The sequence below is a fragment of the Monodelphis domestica genome, chromosome 5 (genome assembly GCF_027887165.1).
Source record: "Monodelphis domestica isolate mMonDom1 chromosome 5, mMonDom1.pri, whole genome shotgun sequence".
Classification (NCBI taxonomy): domain Eukaryota; kingdom Metazoa; phylum Chordata; class Mammalia; order Didelphimorphia; family Didelphidae; genus Monodelphis; species Monodelphis domestica.
In genome coordinates this window covers 5,501,477-5,520,640 of record NC_077231.1, presented here as the reverse complement: position 1 = coordinate 5,520,640, position 19,164 = coordinate 5,501,477, and the positions used below count along the sequence as shown (strand labels likewise).

General features: G+C 53.0%; 1 protein-coding gene and 1 long non-coding RNA gene across 3 annotated transcripts in view; one reads left to right on the top strand and one right to left on the bottom strand.

Annotated features, from left to right (window-relative positions):
- Window positions 1-19,164, top strand: part of SHISAL1 (shisa like 1) — a 111,650-nt gene that overhangs the window by 68,128 nt on the left and 24,358 nt on the right. For both annotated transcript variants that reach the window (XM_056797501.1, XM_007502775.3), the window contains exon 4: window positions 8,369-8,662. In XM_056797501.1, the coding sequence (XP_056653479.1) occupies window positions 8,369-8,662 (294 nt within the window). The remainder of the gene's footprint in view (window positions 1-8,368; window positions 8,663-19,164) is intronic.
- On the bottom strand, window positions 16,604-17,936 carry LOC107650033 (uncharacterized). Its single transcript, XR_001624638.2, has 3 exons — window positions 17,844-17,936; window positions 17,619-17,675; window positions 16,604-17,103 (listed from the first exon to the last, which is right to left on the bottom strand). It is a non-coding gene; the product is annotated as an uncharacterized LOC107650033 (long non-coding RNA).

Below are 19,164 nucleotides of genomic sequence, written 5' to 3'. Positions count from 1 at the left end.
TTCTTTCTCCCTCTGGAACCCCAATACACAGCCAAGAACATTTGCTGATTCTCCTGCAGAAAGCCGTCAGGCCTCTTGCTTTAGTCTCATTTCTCATGGTACTTCTGGAGAGAAAGGCTATGTTTAGATGACCCCGGCTCCAGTCGCAAAGTTTTCGCTCAGCTGATCAGCACTGCTTCTCTTGGAAGGTTTATAGCTAGCTCACAGATAGCTTTTAGAGGCATACTTGTTTATTGCTTGGGAATCGCTGAAAGAATTTTCAGCCAATAAATAACCCCCAAAGCACTGGAAAGTCACATCTGTGGCTTCTAGTGCCCGTCATAGCATTCAGTGGCAAAGGACCTCCTGCCATGGGGGAGAGGAATGAGGGGGAGAGACCAAGAGAGAGAGGGGGACAGAGAGGGGGACAGAGACAGAGACAGAGAGACACAAAGACAGAAAGACAAAGAGAGAGAGGAGAGAGAAGAGGGCAGAGAGAGAGAAGGAGGGGGAGAGACCAAGAGAGAGAGGGGGACAGAGAGGGGGACAGAGACAGAGACAGAGAGACACAAAGACAGAAAGACAAAGAGAGAGAGGAGAGAGAAGAGGGCAGAGAGAGAGAAGGAGGGGGAGAGACCAAGAGAGAGAGGGGGACAGAGAGGGGGACAGAGACAGAGACAGAGACAGAGACAGAGACAGAGAGACAAGAGAGGGAGACAGAGACAGACAGAGAGGGAGATACAGAGACAGAGAGAGAGACAAGAGAGGGAGGAGTGAGAGGGGAGAGAGGAGGGGGAGAGAGGAGAGATGGACAGGGAGAGAAACACATAGAGAGAGGGAGAGAAAGAGAGGGGGAGAGAGAGAGAGAGACAAAGAGAGACAGAGAGAGAGACAGAGAGAGAGAGAGAGACAGAGACAGAGAGAAGGAGGGGGGAGAGAAGAGAGAGATGGACAGAGATGAGAGAGACACATAGAGAGACAAAGAGAGAGAGAGAAGGAGGGGGAGAGAGGAGACAGACAGACAGACAGAGAAGCACATAGAGAGACAGAGAGACAAAGAGAGGAGAGAGAAGAGAGAAGAGGGCAGAGAGAGGACGGGGGAGAGATGGACAGAGACAGACACAGAGAGGCATCTGGCTGGGATTAATTTTCCAGATCTCATTTCTCAAGCACAAAGTCGGCTGTCCTAAATGATTCTACCTTATAGGATCCAGTCTCAAGGCTGAGGCTATATTTCAGAAAGGACACTGGCAAGATGGTAGTTGTCCCAAGGAAGATGGACAAGATGGCAAGATAGAAACCAGGTGTATTTATTTAGTGCTCAAGTGGAAACCCTCAGATGGAACCCCCTTTGCTGCCAGTCTTATTGAGCTAAAAAGTTGTCCTTGGGGCAGCCAGGGTTGATTTATTCTAGATGTATTCTGGGAGCTCCAGAGTGTCGGGAGGTAGTGAGCTCCCCGTGAGTGGAGGGCTTGACCACTTTCCGGGAACACTCTAGAGGGGGTCAGTGGGTGCTTGGTGTCGGTGTTGTCCTGGACGACACAGCAGAATGGAAGCTCATTGAGGGCAGGCTCTGGGCGCTCAGAGCTGAGGGTTCGCCCCATGTTTGTTACAAACAATGGATGTCATCAAGCACAAATGCTTCCATGCACCGAGGACAGAAGGGGTTGGAGAGGAGTCACAGATGGAGTCACGGCTCTGCCCTGCACAGTTTGTTCACACTTGGGGAACGGAACAGACTTTGACTGGTGTGAGAAACACCGAGGAAACAGATCGGCCACCTCTCTGGCATTTCTAGACATGGAGAGCCAGAAGGGCTCTGAGGGGTAACCTCATTTAGGGATGAGGAAACTGAGGCCCAGAGAAAACCGTCTAACAGGCTACCGAGTCATAGCCACTGCCTAGATGATGCGGGAACTCCAACACCTCCTGCCTCACTTACAGTCCGAGATTGAGGCTCAGAGAGGATGACTCCCCAATGCCCAGACAAAGGAAGGATTTGAACTCTGGTCCTTCTGAGCCAAAGCAAGGCTCCAAGAATCCGCTTTCTCGGCACAAAGAAGGAGCCGGCTGTGTGCAGGTCAGGCTGCGCGGGGCACCTCTTGGGCCCTTCCTCTCTCCTCGGCCCTCCCCAGGCTCCCGCTGCTCCTGGCCCCTGATGTGCCAGTTCAAACAAACCCTGGCGGCCCCGCCAGCCAGAGAGGCTGCATCCGCGATTGGACCAGAAAACATTTATATTCAGGAAACTATAAAAACAAGCTCTCCAGGAAGGGAAAATTGGAAGCAGGCCTGGGGCTGGGAGGCCTCTGCCAGAGAGGACGCTTCAGCCCTTCTGGGGTGCCTCGGGGAAGGCTGGGGGGGGGGGGGCGCCGTCTGACCCAGGGCGCGGGGGAGGCCCCACGTCCACGCCTCTCCCGGCGGGTTTGCGGGCTGTTTGGGGCGGGGATTCCACGGAGGGAAGCTGACAAAATAGCGCCGTAGTTGAAGGGCGGAAGGTTTGCGGAGCATTTGAAATGACCCTCTCCCTCCCAGGCCCGCTTTCCCTCCCCGGGAAGGAAGGACGCAAAACAAAGCCAGCGTGCGCCAGGGCGTGGGGCAGGTTCCGTCCAGGGTCCTCAGGCGTGCGTCGCCTGTCAGCGCTGTGGCCGCAGCTCCCGCATCCGTCCACACAGGCTTCTCAGGCTTCTCGGAGCCCAGCCCCGTCACCGCTTCTCCCGGCCTCGCTGGCCAGCGGCCCCACCCCCACCCCCAGGCTCCTCTGGCCAAGCCAGGGCTAACCGGCTAGGAAGAGGTTAGGTTTAAACCTTCTGCCTTAAAATGGATGCCTCCTGTTGGCTCCAAGGCAGAAGAGCAGCAGGGCTGGGCAACGGGGTAAATGACCGGCCCAGGGTCACACGGCTGGGAAGTGTCTGGAACCAGACTGAACCCAGGACCTCCTGGCTCTAGGCTGCTCGTCCCACTTGTTCCTGAATGTGGATTTGTGACTTATTTAGAGTTCATGCATCTAAGCCACCCTTTGAGTCCCTGAATGTCATCATTGGAGAGCTTGGAGACCTCATCCAGGACAGGTCTATGCAGCTAGTCAGAACACCCCCCCCCCACATCCATGGCCTGCAAGCTCCACGGGCAACCTCACTCCCCAACGACTCTTTCCAAATGGGATTCCTCTCTTCTCGCCACCAGCTGCCTCCTTGCCCACCCCCACACTGACACATCCCTGAAAAGATTGTGGCCATCAGGCACACGCTCCCCGAGCTCCCTTCTCCAGTCCTCGGGGCTTCTCAGCATCAACACCCAAGAAGGGATGGCTGTCCCTCCCGGGGATGTGGAGGCCAAGGACCCGGATTCAAATTCTGGTTCTGCCGTTTACCAGCTGAGTGACTCTGTACAAGTCACTTTCCTCTGGGGTTACATTTTCTCAGCCTTAACAAGAATGAGCTGGGCCAGAGGACCTCTAAGGGCCCTTCTTGCTCTAGACCTATGATCCTAGAACGTGAGCATCAATCTGGGGCTCAGTTTCCGAAGTCATAAAATGAGCAGGTTGAACTAGATGGCCTCTAAGGTCTCTTCCAACAGTCAAACTGGGATTCTTTGATGGTTGGAGATTCTGCTCCTCCCTTGGACTTCTCTCTCTCTCTCTCTCTCTCTCTCTCTCTCTCTCTCTCTCTCTCTCTCTCTCTCTCTCTCTCTCTCTCTCTCTCTCTCTCTCTCTCTCTCCCCCTCCCTGTCTCTCTCTCTCTCTCTCTCTCTCTCTCTCTCTCTCTCTCTCTCTCTCTCTCTCTCTCTCTCTCTCTCTCTCTCTCTCCCCCTCCCTGTCTCTCTCTCCCTCCCTGTCTCTCTCCCTCTCTCCCTCCCTCTGTCTCTCTCTCTGTCTCTCTCTCTCCTCTCTCTCTCCCTCTCTCTGTCTCTCCCTCCCTCTCTCTCTGTCTCTCTCTCCCTCCCTCTCTCTGTCTCTCCCTCTCTCTCTGTCTCTCTCCCTCCCTCTGTCTCTCTCTCCCTCCCTCCCTCTGTCTCTGTCTCTGTCTCTCTCCCCTTCCTTCCTTTTCTTTTTCTTTCCTTCCCTTTCTCTGGTATCTGTTTCTCAGTCTCCTTGTGTCTGTCTCTCTCCATTTCTCTCTTCCTTTCTTCCTTTCCTTCTCTGTCCTCTATAATTGTCTTTCCATTTCTCGGTGCTCCCTCTAGGACTCTGCTCGGCAGAGATGTCCCTTTGTCACGCATCTTCAGTCTCTCCCTCTCTCCTGCTGCCTCCCCATCTGTTTACAAATGTGGTCAAGTCTCCACAGTCCTGGACAAAAGCCTTCCCTTGACCGTCAGGCTCTTTCAACTCCTGTCCCTTCTCCATCCTCCTCTTCGGTGCTAGACTGCTTGAGAAAGGGAGCTCCACCCAGGGATTCGGTTTCCTCGCCACCCCTCTCCCCCACATCCTCTGCCATCTGGCTTCCACCCCCAGCCCGGCCCCAGCCCCACTCTGTAGAAACTGCTATCGCAAAGGTTACCAGCAACCCCCTAATCACCAAATCCAGCAGCCTTTTAAGACTCTGCATCCCGCCTATCTTCTCCCTGGCTGTGGACGCTTTGGGTGCCTCCCCCTCCTCCTAGAGACTGTTTCCTCCCTCTGCTTTAGAAACTCTGCAGTTTCTGGGTCCTCTCCAACTGGCCAACCAGCCCATCTCTGTTTCCACACAGTGTAGAAGTTCCCTAAGGATGTCTTTGGGTCTTCTCCCCCCTCTTCCCTTCCTATTTCCTCAACTCTCCTCTCTTCTACGTTCTCTTGTGGGGAGAGGAGAGAGAGCATCCCCAGCCCAGGCAGGAACTGTGCAAAGGGATGGAGGCCGGAAATTGAATGTAGGGATGCTTGAATGGATGGTCAGAACGCAGGGAATATGTGAGGGGAGACCATTGCTTCACAAAGACACAGCCCACAGGGAGCTGACTGGGAGCAGAGGAAGCCCAGACCGCTTCTGAACCTGAAGGCTGGCTGTGCCGGGAGCTTGAGGAGGGAGGCAGTCCCTGAGCTACCATTTGGCAGGCACAGAATCGGGGCTGCCCAGTGCTGGGCATCAAGTGTCGGGGAAAGTATCTCGTCCACTCGTCACTGGACCCTAGAAGCCATGGGCACCCCATCCCTACCAGGACATCGTTGCCCTTCAGGTGCTCTCTCCTTCTCTAACCCCCCACATACATGTCCAGCTCTACACACACACAAAGCCATACTCACACGTGCACTCACAGACAGATACACAAATACACCCACTTCTCACTCCCTCACACAAGCACACACGCACAGTGTCTACGAATGCAATTATACCCGCACAGACATCCCCACATTCAAACACACTCACTCAAATACCCACTTGTCTAAATATACCCAAGTACCCACACATCCATGCACACGTACAGGCACAGGCACACCCACGGAATTGCCACCTTCCCTCCTGGGCTGGCACCGCCTCCCCAGGACAGTCCCAGGGGCACTCGCTACCTCCTGAGACCACCCATGTCTTGTCTTTCTCTCACCCTTGTCACTGTGGAAGAAATGAAAAGCACATGGGAAGGCGGACAGCTGTTGTCCTTTCTGCTCCTGGGCTTGTCCCAAAGATGCTTTCATTTAGCCTCCAGATGGGCCCCAAATCCAAATCTTTCATCCAATTAGGGAACAAAACTCTGTACTCCTCACTCAGAGGCTACTGCCCTCAACTTGGCATTCTCACTTGCTTTGAAACTGCATAGAGCGGCTGCTCCCCTGGCTTCTGGGATAATCCTCTGAGTTGGTACACTACACTATAGCTCAGAGCCCCCACCAGCCGCTGGCTCGCCATTTACAATTCTCCACCAGAAACAATTAGCTCTTTAAAAAAACATTTACTGAAACAGTAACAGAAGAATGGTTGTTACCAAACAACGTGCCCCTGCCACCTCCACCATAAACCTGAGCCATACATGGGCAGAGTGAGCAAAAGCTTAAGTTCAGTAGCACAGATGAGAGAACACATATGACTATGGCAAATTACAATTCTATTGCTGAGGGAATCAGAAGCCCTTGCTACATTCCTAGAGTCCTTATGCACCTCTTCTGGATGTAACAGCTCTGCCTGCTGTGTGGGTGCTCATTTGGGTCCCCCAGGGTCTGCTCTTCCTACAGCTAGCCTCTGCTGCCAGATGGGCTATTCCTCTAAGCTCTTTCCCACCTCAGATGACATTTCTGTAGCCATATCTACTTTGATCCTGATGAGGGAGTCTCTGAAGATCCCTCTGCTTGGGTTTTGAACTCTCAAACTAATGAAGTCTCAAACAGCTAGAGAAGATGTTTCTCCTAGGCAAATGGCCGCCAGGCCTGAATGAAGGGAAAAGAGAACACGGAGATCTCAGACAGATCCTTGATAGTTCACCTCTTTCTAGGACCATGTAAAACCCTCCAGGATGTGACTCATTTGTTTGCTCAACTAATCAATTGCTTCCTTTAATTCCCTTGTGGAAAGGTATTCCCAGGTTGTAAAGGGATCAGCCCATCTTAAAACCCTGTGACCACTCTAGGCATCTATTCTTTGCTTTCTGTGACTGGCAACTGACAGACATTGGGGAATCGCTTTCCTTCCAAGTTCCTTTATCCCCCTGTAGGATAGTTGGTCTAACACTGAACTAAAAAGAATAAAGGCAGGAGAGCAATTTACCCTAGAACTATTTCTAACTGAACTCCATTGAACACAAAGAGGAGAAGAATAAAATGATAACAAGTAGAAAGAGCAACAGATGACAAGTCTCTGTTCTTTAGAAATAAACCTGAAATCTCCTTGAGGACTTGACGAACACACTTTCCTGGGTTCAGAACACTATCACAGATGAAACTGCCCTACCATCACCCACAAAAGCCCAGGAACAACATTTCAATGGAGTTCACTGTACCAAAGACTTGTCATTTCCATGCTACTTGGTGGGGTGGAGATGGACCATAGGAATAACATTCAAAATACAAGGAAGGATCAAAACCACATGGGAAATTTTATTAAGCACCTACTATGTGTCAGGCATTCTAATGGAGAAAGACAACACAACAGGATGAAGGAAAAGGGGAAAATCAGGGAGTACCCAGTGCACTGGGGCATTTCCTGATACCAGACAGGGCAACAGATCCAGAGTATAGTAGATAGAGTCAGCCAAATAACCAGCTTCTGTCCCCTGTAAAGGAAGGAATTGGGAGGAGTTTGATACTCTGCTCCCCACCCTCAGCTCTCCAATCCAAGAGGCTGAGGGAGACAGTGTCAATCAAGGCTTGAGTTAATAGATTAGAGGTGATGAACTTAACCTGGGGGGGGGGGGGCATCTTATTCCCGAGAGCTGAAAGCAGGGGAAGCAGCAGTAGCACTCCCATAGCATCTCCTGATTGAATAATCCCAAGGATGTTTTGCCTGCCTGCGGAAGAGGGAGACTTAAATCAGCGCCGTTTTCCCATTTGCAAAATAGTCCACTGAATATCAATACAAAAGAATCATAGCCAACTGGTCACAGTCTAAAATTGTGTGAACTCCTTCAAAAACGAAGCCTGTTAGCAGGAACACTATTCATAATAATAGCTGGCGTCAGTAATGGAGAAGGCCACTTTTTAGCCATGCCTCGATTGCCGTATAGATAACTAGGTGGTTCAGGGCATAGGCCATGGAGCCTGGCCTCACACAGATGGTAGCTGAATGGCCCTGGATGAGCCCTCCAGTGTCTCTGCCGAGAGAACCCCCAACGGGGTCATGAAGAGTCAGACACGACAGAGCAACAACAGAAAGTGGGGTCAGACTTGAACTTGGCTCTCTGGGTAGTCTACAGGCCGACCCGCAGTAACAGAGGGCTCACCACCTGCCCATGGATGGTCCATGTTTGGATCGCTCCCCTGTTCACTTGTTGGGAAGGGTCTGAGAGCATCAGCAAAGGGGCAGAGCCAGCTGAGCAGGGCGTGGGTCACACAGGAAGGGCACAGAGCGGGTCCTGACCGCCCCTCTGGCCCCGGAGGCAGCTGACCGAGTGCTGGGATGCTCCCGCTCCCTGAGCCTGTTTCCTCCTTTCTAAGCGTGGAAGAGCCTGATCAGGCTGGATGACCTCCGGGGCACCATCTTGGGTTTTCTGGCTCCTCCCTGGAAAGATGGCCTCTGCCGGCCCTTCCAGTCGGGGCCATGCGATGGAGAAAGGCTGGCCGAGCACCAACACTGCTTGTCGAGGGCTTCACCGGCCTCCCCTCCTTCGCTCGGTGTCTCCATCAGCTCGTCCCCAGGACCGTCCCTAGGAGGGAAGGGAGGCCTCGGCCGCGGCGCACCACCTCCCGGGCCTCAGTTTCCCCCCCTGTAAAGCCGGGTCCCTTCCCTCTCTAGCACCCCCGTAACGCCCTTTTCCCTTCTCTCGGCAGCAACTACACCGCGCTGCTGGGCGTCTGGATCTACGGTTTCTTCGTGGTGGTCTTGCTGGTGTTGGACCTTTTGTATTACTCCGCCATGAATTACAATATCTGTCGGGTCTACCTGGCGCGCTGGGGGATCCAGGGGGCGTGGATGAAGCAGGGCCCCAGCCGGGGGAGGAAGGCCCGGCCGGCCTCCCCGGGCGCCACGCCCGCCGCGCCTGCTGCCGCCCAGGCCACGCACACCCTCCGAGGAGACGCGCTCAGCCCGCCGCCGCTCATGTCTTTTCCCAGTTCTTCTGCCTGGTAAGTGCCAAAGAGACGCTGAGCTTCCGCCGCGGGCGGGGGGCGGGCGCGGGCGGGCTGGGCGCGCTCCCGGAAGGAGGGGTCATCCCATCCCCCTTCGGCCCGGACTCGGGGATGCGCTCGGCGTGGTGGGACCGGGAGCCCAAGCGCTCCTGTTGCAGAAGAAGAGACTGAGGCTCAGGGAGGAGAAGTAACTGGCTGGCAAGACCACCCGGGAACTAAGCCACACCAGGACCCCGCCCTCTTTTTTATTAAACCCTCCCCTTCCGTCTTAGAATCAGGGCTATCGGCTCAAGGCCGAAGAGCCGTCAGGGCGAGGCCATGGCGGTCAAGTGACTTGCCCAGGGTCACCCAGCTGGGGAGTGTCTGAGGCCAGATCCGGACCCACCCTCTTTTATTTCCAATAGGTTTTGAGTTTTCTAGAGCAATCCCGTGGGAGAGGCAATACATGAGAATAAGAATAAGGAGAATAGCTGACCTGACAGTCTCACTGAACACTCACACTGTATTTGAGGCAGGTGGGACAGCTGTGACCCCCGTTTTTACAAGTGAGGAAAGGGAGACACACAAAAGTGACTTGCCCAGCCGAAAACACTACATGGCAGGATTTGAATCCAGGTCTTCTGGGATCAGCCTCGGTCTGCTGTCATCTTGTAGGCAGTCTCGTGTCTGCCTCCCAATGAATAGGGATTTTTAAAAAGCCTCCGCATGAGGGATGTCCTGGGTGGGTTGTTCTCCTTTTGGAGAAGCTCAAGGACTTGCCCAGGTCCCTCAGAGAGGCCTCCCAGGCGGGGCTCGCTGCCTCCACAAGCTGGGGGGAGTCCGCAGTGACTGCTAACCTTTCCGGGCTCCCCAACGTTCTCCCAGACACTTCTTCAGGCGAGGCTCCGACGGGGAGACCCGGATGAAGGGCCTTCTCTTCGCCGGGGCTCCTCGTCTCCTCTGAAAGCCGGACATTCTGGCTGAGGCTCGGATCCTGTCGGAGGGTTCCTGACTCTTTTCAGCGGAACATTCCGTTTCATTGCATCCGAATCCACTTTGTTCAGTGTTTCCCGGCGGTCTGGGATCGGGCGGGGTCGCCCCTCCAGGCAGGCGTCGGTGTTGGGCGCTTCCGGGTCTAGAAGCCGTCATCCGGGTGTTTCCGGGCAGTGCTCCCGCCGCATTGTCCTCCCAGATGGGAGTAAGAGTCGCTCTGCTCTTTCTGCCCTCTCCGGCTGTCCCAGCCTCTTCACTCCCAACAAATCCAGGAGACGGGCTGTACCACACTCGCTGCCCCTGTCGTTAGCCCAGTGAACGGGGGTCCCCTAGGCCAGGGAGATGCCTTGGGGCCAGGCCTGCAGATTTGATGGTCTTCCAGCCTCTCCGGGACCCCTTCCCATTCTTAGAGAATTGAGACCCACGTTGTGCCATGGAAAGACCAGTCTGAGAAGATGTGGGTTCAGATTCTGACGTAACACCAGCCAATTCATGGGTGCTCGCTCAGGCCCCAGGAGGACCGGGCTGAGTCCCGCCCTCCTGCTGCCATTTTCGGGAGGAATGATCCGAAGGTGGGCAGCCCTACCTCGAGGAGGCGCTCTGGGGCTCCAGCGGAAGGACACCATTTACAAAGCCAGGTCCCTCCTGAGCCCTCTGCGCATGCCTCGCTGTGTGACCCTACGTAGGTGCTTCCGCTCTCTGGGCCTCATTTTCTTCATCTGGAAAATTAATCCACCGGCGTGCATTAAGAGCCTACTGTGTGCCAGACGCTGGAAATGACAAAAAGAGGCGGGAGCCAGTCCCTGAAGGCCAGGAGCTCACGGTCTAATGGGGGAGACAAACAAAGCACACACAGGCTCCTGGGGATGGGAAGATGCTAGAGCTGAGAGGCTTCCTGGAGAAGAGGGGGAAGTGATGAGCCGGATGAGCGTGTCCCTGAGGTCCGGCTCTGAGCCCACCGGCCTGGAACAAGGCCTCGCAGCTGGCATGGACCGGGCTCCATCCAAACCGGCCCTCCTTCCACTTCCTGGCCAGCTCCCTTCCAGGCTTGGAGGGAAGCTGAGTGGCAGCTCCCCCTCTCCTGAGAACCAGGAAAACAACAGGGCTGCCATTTGTCAGCAATCCTCTGTCATGGTCTGAGGGACTGGGAGTGTGTGTGTGCTAGAATTGCTTCCTCTGTAAGTCACAGCTTCCACAAGCACACAGTCCGTGGGGCTGAGCGGGGTGCTCCTCCTGGGGATGGGGGTCCCGGGCCTCCTCAGGGACGTGGCACGCACATCCCAGCCTAGCAGAGCCCAGTTTCCGTTCTCAGAGGCAGAGGGGACATGCCAAATTGCATTCCGCTTACGCAGTAGATGGGAGCAGCCCTGGCAGCCGAAGCCCGTATCTGATTCCCGGTAAAGGAACGTTCTGGGGAAATGCTGGCAGCCTGCACCTCTCCAGAGATTGCTGTGGCTTTGTTCAGTGCAGACTTCCTCCTCTGGCCACAGGCTCAGGTGGGGTCCTGGGATCAGGAGACTCTCCATCCCTTCCCTCACTCCTAAGCTGTGAGGCAGGTTCACTTTTCCATCCCATAACTTCACCCTTTTGGGTTTGCTTTGCTTTGTTTTTGAGACGTTTTAAAAGATAACTGGAGTGACCTGAGGCCCCTCCGATGGAGCCTTATGAGGTGGGGGGCGGGGGGGGTCTGCTTGGCTACCGTTTCCCTTCTTGTGCTGTTCTTCCCAGCTTCATCAGGGTGGGGCCAGGCCCAGGAGGGGTCCCTTGGGGTTCAGGGTGAGACTTTGCAGGCAGAGCAGAGCCACAGACACAGCACCACGCTGCAGGGAGTGAATCAGAGACTCTGCTCCGAGCTGGGTGAGCTTGAGCAGACCTCCTAACCAGTCTGGGCCTCGGTTTCCCCATCTGCAGAACTGGCCGAGCAGCCCCGGGTGATCTGGATGATCCTAATGAGCCCCCAGCCTGCCCCCTCTCTGAGCCTCGGATTTCTACAAGAAGAGCCGCAAGAAGTCTCTTTCCCCCCTCGGAGAGGAGGCAGAGCCAGCCGGGCCCTGTTATCAGGGACAGGAGAGGCTGGGTTCGGAGTCGAGGCCCCCGGAGCAGGCAGAAAGGACTGCCTGAGGTCAGTCCTGAACCTCGGGCACACCAAGAAGGCGAGGCAGGTCAGAGTCAGTCAGGTCTCGAGACAGTTCGCCAGGCTCGGCATCACTAGGCCATCTTCCTGATACACGACAGGCCCCTGCAGCTGGACCTTTCCTGCCTCCACTTCCAATGTGGCAATCTGGGCAGTGCCAGGCGTCTAGGTGGCCTAGAGGGGAGAGGTTCTGGGTTCAAATTGGGCTTCAGATGCTTCCTAGCTGTATGGCCCTGGATAAGTCACTTCACCCCTCTTGCTCTTCGGCCTTGGAGCCAGTACATGGTATTGACTCCAAGATGGAGGGACAAACACCACTTTGAGAAACCCCGAGGCCTTTCCCTCTCCCCCTTTGCTTGGGAGCCAGTATGGGCCGTCTAGGGTCCGTGACCATCGGGGGCCTCTACGTGCACAGGATCCCAGCTCGGCTCCGGCCACTTCTCATACAGGCTAGTAGAGACCCCCGGCCAGGCTGCTGCACACCCGAGCACCGAGCCAGCCGAAGGCACCGGGAGGGCGCTCAGAACCGGAACGTCAGGGCCGGGATGGGCCTGGGAGGGACGACAAAGAGTGTCGGAGGGGCTGTATCTAAGCCGAGAGCAGAGGATGTTCTATCTGGAAAGAAACTCCGCCGAGAGCTCAAAAACCTTTTCTGGAGAAGCGTTTCAGCGCGGCTGGTTTCCTTCCGGTCCCTCGTCTCCCATTTTGGGCATTTAAACGGACGTTCTGAGAAGGGGGTCCTCGGGCTTCCCTGGAAGGGCACATTGGGCCAGCCCTTTCGAGATACGGAGCCCAACCCAAGGCCCGGAGGGGGATCTCACGGGGGACCCAGAGCCCGGATGTCCTCTTCCTTTCCGCCCCACAACCACGCTGGGTTTTTTCAGGCCGGTGTCGCTGGGATCCCCCAGGACCAGGGTAAGGCCTTGAGCGAGGGATGCAGAGGGAGGCTCCTTCCCAGAATGCACCCTGAAGAGACGAGCCCCCAGACATCTCTGCTCCCAGCTCAGCCCACGATGGAGGCTTCCTTCTGCCCCGGCCCAGAAGGCTCCTCTGCAGCTAATGTGGCTTCGAGGGGTTTTCTTTTTCATCTTTTCATCCGAATAGCCTGCTGTTTCCCAACAAACTTGTATTCAAACAGGCCTTATTAAACACGCAGGCACTCACTCTTCTTTCAGAGAAATGCAGACCAAGCAACTTCCAAATGATGAAAGGAAACAGCTTTTCAATGGGGAGATTAAAGCTTCGCTGCAGCTCTGTCTGGAGGGAGACAGCGCAGGCTTCCCTGGCATTCTCTTCATCTCGAGTGGCTTCTTCCATTCCAAATGACTCCCATCTCCCAAGCTCCCTGAGGTGAACAAATCAGAGTGGGAGTGGCAGGGAGGGGGCTCAGGGGGTTGAGAGACAGGCCTGGAGATAGGAGGTCCAGAGCTCAAATGTGTCCTCAGTTACTTCCTAACTGTGTAGCCCTGGACAAGTCACGTAACAATTTGACTCAGTTTCCTCCTTTGTAAAACAAGCTGGAGAGGGACATGGAGAAGGAAAACCACTCCGTGTGTGTTTGCTAAGAAAACCTTAAAAAAGGGTTCATGAAGAGTCAGATGTGAAGAAAAGTGACTGAACAAGGAAAGGACCTAAGGCTCTGTCAAGTCCAACTCCCATCGTTATACAGATGAGGAAACTGAGACGGAGAATATAAAGTCCTTCTGGATTCCCAGCCCAGCCCTCTATCTGTTGTACCACTCCGCTTCCTCTCCCACTGCACTTGTAGGCACCTGTTCTTTCTGGAAACACATCAGTCTGAAGGGCACTGAGTCCATATCCAAGGACTTGAGTTAGAGTCTTAGTTCTCTCCTTATGATTATGTGACTTTGGTCCTTTTCCCTCTCCAGGCTCTAGTTTCCCCTTCTGTGAAAAAAAAAAAAAAGAATGTATCTACCTGGCTTCTCGGGTCCTTTCATCTCTAAATCTTATGACCTCACTTGCTCTCCAGCTTGGGAGAGAAGCTAGAGTTAGAGGTATGCGCAGCTTTCTTCTTCCCCACCCCCTGAGAATTTTCTTCTTCCTTCCCCCACGACCACTTCACCTTTTCAAGCCTTGGAGAACCTGCTCATTACACCTGCCTTCTCCTCCCTCCAGTGTCTTGTAGGATTATAGAAAGAGCAAAAGAGTTGGGGAGTGGGGAGGGCTGGTCAAAGGATTGGAGTTCAAATCTGTTTGTCATTAATAAGCTATGTGCCTTGGTAGATTCCAGGAAAGGCTCTTTATCCAGAAAGCTATCTTTAGACAATCACCCCTTCACTTCCTTAGGTTCTGGGACAAGGAAATAAGTGGCAAGATCCAACACTATGGAAGACTCCTTCTCCAGAAGCCTAGAAGTTAGTGCTTATTTTTGTCTTTAGTATTATCTTCTACTCTTTTTTCTGATAAGAGTTCAGAGGCCATGTAATGGATAGATCTATGGCCTTGAAGTTAGGAAGACCTGGATTCAAATTCCATCTCAGATATTTAGCAGCTATATGACCCTGGGCAAATTCTATTCTCTGTCTCAGGTTTCTCATCATTATAATGATGGGTGTTGGACTTGATAGCCTCTTAGATCCTTTACAGTTTTAATTCTAGTGTTTTTTCAATGAGGTATTTCATCTTTTCCTCTATGTTTCCATTCTTTTGATTTTGTTTTATTGTTTCTTGATGTCTCGTGAAGTCATTTGCTTCTAATTGCCCAATTTTAATTTTTAGAGGCTGAATTTCTTCCATGACCTTTTTTGATCCTCCTTTTCTAATTGTCCATTTTTCTTTTCAAGTCATTGACTTTTTTGCCTCATTTTCCAGTTGGTCAATTCAGGCTTTTTAGAAACTATTTTCTTATTTTGATTCATGTGCCTCTGCTTCCAGTTACCGATTTTGCTTTTTAAGCTGTTGCTTTCTTTTCCCATTTTTCTTCAGCCTGTCTTATTTGATATTTGAATTTATTTTTGAGCTCTTCCAGAGCCTGATTCCAATTCCCTGGATTTTTCAGGGTTTTGCTTGAAGTTCCTTAGATCTCTTTGACCTCTGTTGGTTCTATTCTTTGGTTTTTATCCCTGTAGAAGCTTTCAATCATTGCCTCCTTCCTTTTTTTACTCATTTTCCCCCAGTGGAATGTAAACCCTTGGTTTACTGGTATTTGAGCTTCTCTGCCCCAGGGGGAATCTTCAGTCTTCTCTTTCCTTTGCTGATATACTGGATTAGACTAGTTGAGTTGACCTGCCATGCTAATTCCCTAAAGCCAAATATTTCCCCCTTTCTCCTCCAGTCTAAGGGTAACCAACCAGATGGCCCCCACCAAGTTCCTCCCTGTCACAGTTGCAGCTCACACCCAGGAATCCTACAGTTAGCCAGGTCTGATCCTCTAATCATGGGTCTCAGCAAGGTAGGTGGGGCAGGGGTGTCAGGTCTCTCCCTTATACTATGGAAATTGAGTCTCTGCCTACCTTCCAAGTATAATCAGCAGGAGAGTCCTGTGGCTCCGTCTTGTTGTTGGGTTTGGATTTCTGTCTTTTTAAAGTGCTTTTTAAAGAGTGGTGTGAAGGGATAATTTTACGCTGCCATCTTGACTCTGCCTCCTCCAGTTTTGATACTAGGATCCTGTAAGAACTAGTCCTGGGGCATTAGACATGACCTTTATCAGCATCTAGGATCCTACAGAGTCTTAGGTGAGTGGGGAAATGGTTTTTGCCATCCAATCAATGTACCAGGAGCTGAGCATACCCTCCGGACATTTGCTGAAGGGACACCCCCAGTGGTAGAGAATCCCCCAGAGATGAGCTGCACAGCAATGGGGAATTCCATGACTTGGCTTGGTCAAGATAGCTTTCATTGTAGGTTACTAGAATTGGGTAGGGTTAAAACAATACAAAATAAAACCCTTAAAAATCTTGTTTTTCTGGTATGATGGGCTGGCATGTATCCAGGTGATTGGAGACAACAGCCCAGTGTAAGAGTGTGTCTAAGTTATTGTCAAGTCCTCCAGAAGTCTGGGTCCAAATTGGGAGTGTGGGGATTTGTCATTTGTCAGTCCATGAAAGAGAGGCAACTATGAAGGACCTACTGTGTGCCAGGCACTATGGTAAGCTCCAGGAATACAAAGACAAGCAAAAAAGATGACCAGGTCTTGCCCTCAAGGAGTTTACATTCTAATGGGGGTGGGCAGGAAGACAACATAGAAAAGGATGCTAACAGGTAGGAGAGAGAAAGTACCTACTCAGAGGCATGAGGAAGAAGTCAGAATTAGTCCCCCTCCCCCCAAGAGGAAGGAAGCAAGGATACAAGGAAGCTAGATATTCAGTGGTTGCTCCGTTTTTGCAGCTTGTACCGATGTGTAGCAGATTGTGGGTTTCCTTGCATAATGGGCATTGACCAAATTGTCCTCACTCCTTAGGGGTGGCCCTTCTGTAGTCTCTGCTGGCAATGACTTGGGCCTTCTCCATTTCCATCACCAAATCTGCATGAGTTAGCTCTGTGTTCCCTTCTTCTCTGCATATTTACCATTGGCTGAACTCATCCCGATGTTGCCCCTTGAAGGCCCTTTGATTTCCTTCCTGGATCTTAGCTGTTTCATAGGTCCTTCCAGAGCTCCTTTGGGTTCCTTTGACAAATCCAACCACAGGAACCTGACTTTGGAGCCAGAAACCCTGGTTTGGAATCCCAGTTCTCCTCCTAACTCTTGGGTGACTTTGACTGGGCCTCAGTCTCCCAATCTGTATAAGAAGAGAACTGGAAGAGGTGATTTCTGGGGTGCCTTCCAAGCTCCAGAAATATAGAATCATCTCATTTCCTTTGGGGCACACAGAGACTTATTGGGAGAGGTTAGATTAGATTAGAACCTTCCTCTCCGTGTAGTGCCCTTTTTACTGGCACAGAAACCGCTCCTACCAAGCCAGTTTGCCTCAAAGCATGATCACAGGGACCTTAAGGTGAACCCGGCTCAGTCTTCCTGGGGTTGATTCCATGTAGATCCCTGCCTGGGCCACCCTCCTCTTCCCCTCCCTGTGGCCAGAGCCATCAGCCTGTGGCTTACGACGTTGCAGGCCAGAAAGGGGAGAGATTCCAGGAACTCGGAAATAGAGGAGAGTCAAAGCAATATCTTATTTCTTGGCCTGAAAATCAGACAAATCTGAGGCTCCGTGGGTGGAATTTATGAGCCATTGCACATCCCGCCCAGGGGCTGAGGTTTCCCACCCCCCATCAGTTCAGCTTGATCAAGGAATTCATTCTCTGCCTGTCCCCTCCAATCGATCTCTTCCCCCGCGGAGGCCCAGGGGCCCTCTTCACTCACCAGGCCCTGCTTTTGCTTGACAAAAAAGGAAACCGAGTGAGCACAAGCTTTAGTGAAGCTTACAGTACCGTCTTCTGCTCTTCCTCAGTGTAACCGGGAGATGATTTATGGGATCTTGGGCCAGGGGGCTGGGAGGGGCTGAGAGCGAGGAATGATGGAGCTGGGAGGGGGTGGGGGCTCAGCACATAGGGTGGCACCTTGGCACAGAGAAGGCAAGAATTGGAAGGGGTCTTCCAGTATGGAACATCAGAGCTCGAGGGATCTGAGAGCAGGCTGTTAGGTGGAGGAAACATTCGCCAGGTCTCATTTGGCCCCAGAGGCCAGAACCAGTAGCAGTGGTGGGGGGGTGGAAGATGCCAAGTGGCTGATCTAGGCCAGGTAACAGTTAAGGCTGACCACTCCTCCAGGAGAGCTGCCCCCCCCTTGAAATAAACAGGCTGCTGGGGGGCTGTGGGTTCCCCTTCCCTGAAGTCTTCTGGCAGAAGCTAGATCATGTCGTATGTGTATGGGGGGAGGCTTATAAAAAATACCTGTTCCTGATGTCTTCTGGTTTTATTTTCTTGTGCCCAAATGTCTTTGGCTGGAAACTATGGGAGCGAGGGAGCGAGCTAATTGAGCTAACAGGGCTTGGATCCCCTCTTCCGCTCTCATGCAGGCTTCAGCCAAGTAAACCCCGTCCCCCTGCCCTGCCCCCCCACAGATGCCCCTCTTCCCGCACTCCTGAGACCCAAATGTCACTGGGATGTAGCCCCTACCATCCCTCTTTTATTGTGGCTGTGATTTCATCAGCAAGCATCAGCCCAGACTTGCACAGGCTCAGTCTGCACTCCCGATGGGGGCTTCCTCTGTTGTCCTGGTAACCATGGTAGGTGATAGAATGTAGCCTGCGTCTTCAGAGAATCTCAGAGCCTCAGTGGTCAAAGGCCTCAGAGGCTTCCCTGAATGATAGTCTCCCCCAAAATCCCAGCCAAGGGGCCCATCAGCCTCTGGCTGCCTTCTCGAGTCATCCTGTCGCCCTTAACTCTTGGGAAGTATTTGGTGTTGGTGTTTGTACCAAATCTCCCCCCTGCACCTTCCTCCCCTTCCTTGCTCTGGGTTGGGCCATCTCAGGCCAAGCAGAATAAGTCTTGCTCTGGTCTCTGCTGAGGCTACATTCCTGAGGCCTTCTTGTGGCTCTTTTCTTCCTGCTAGTGTCTGGCAAATCCCCTGTCTTGGCGAGGAGGCCCAAGGCCCCTATCCATCCTCTCTGCCCCCTCTCCCCTGCTCCTGGAGATGGCACGCTGACAAGAGAGCATCCTGAAAATGAAATTAGTGAGTGCACTGAGGGCTGCCCTCTGATATCCCAGGAGCCTGAGCGAGCCTCTACCCCAGAAAACGCCTCATCTAAGTCCCCAAGCACTTGAATACCTCGGCTACTAAGACAGAAAGAGCATAGGATCTGGAGTCAGAGGACCTGAGTTCAAATCCCAGCTTGGTGACTTTATGCAAGTCCTTTAACTTCTCTATGCCTCAGCTTCTTCCTTCGTGGACAAAAGGGGGTGGGACTTAGATTAGAATTAGAGGATTCTAGGGACCTCCAGGGTTGTCTCGTCCAGCCCCTGCCCCAGAAGTCCTTTACCTGGGATGCACAAATATCATTTTTGTTCCCCAATATTTTACTTTATGACTTTAAAAACCGAATTGTGAAGACGCGGTAAGCCCTCGCCGACCTGCCTGGCTGGGGCGGCCTGACCCAGGCAGAGCGCTCCGAGGATGCCACTGGGGCTCTGGTCCTCTGCTAAACGCTCCTGCAGGGCCTCCTTGGACATTCCTAGGAATGGTCTTGGTGCCCGGTGGCAGATCCAGAGAGCTCTTAAATGGGTTGTTTGGGGTTCATTTTCAAAGTAGCCTCTTATGCAGGGAAAGACTCAGAGGGCTAAGAGTGGAGGACAGGGCTAGGGCCAGACGAGGGCTCCTAAAAGCCACCAAGGAGGCACATCTGGTGACCTCCCGGAGCTCCCTGGGAAATCCCAAACAAAGGGCTTCAGCCAGGTCCATGAGCCTCCTAGGCCGAAGTAGAGAAGATAATGCGAGAGT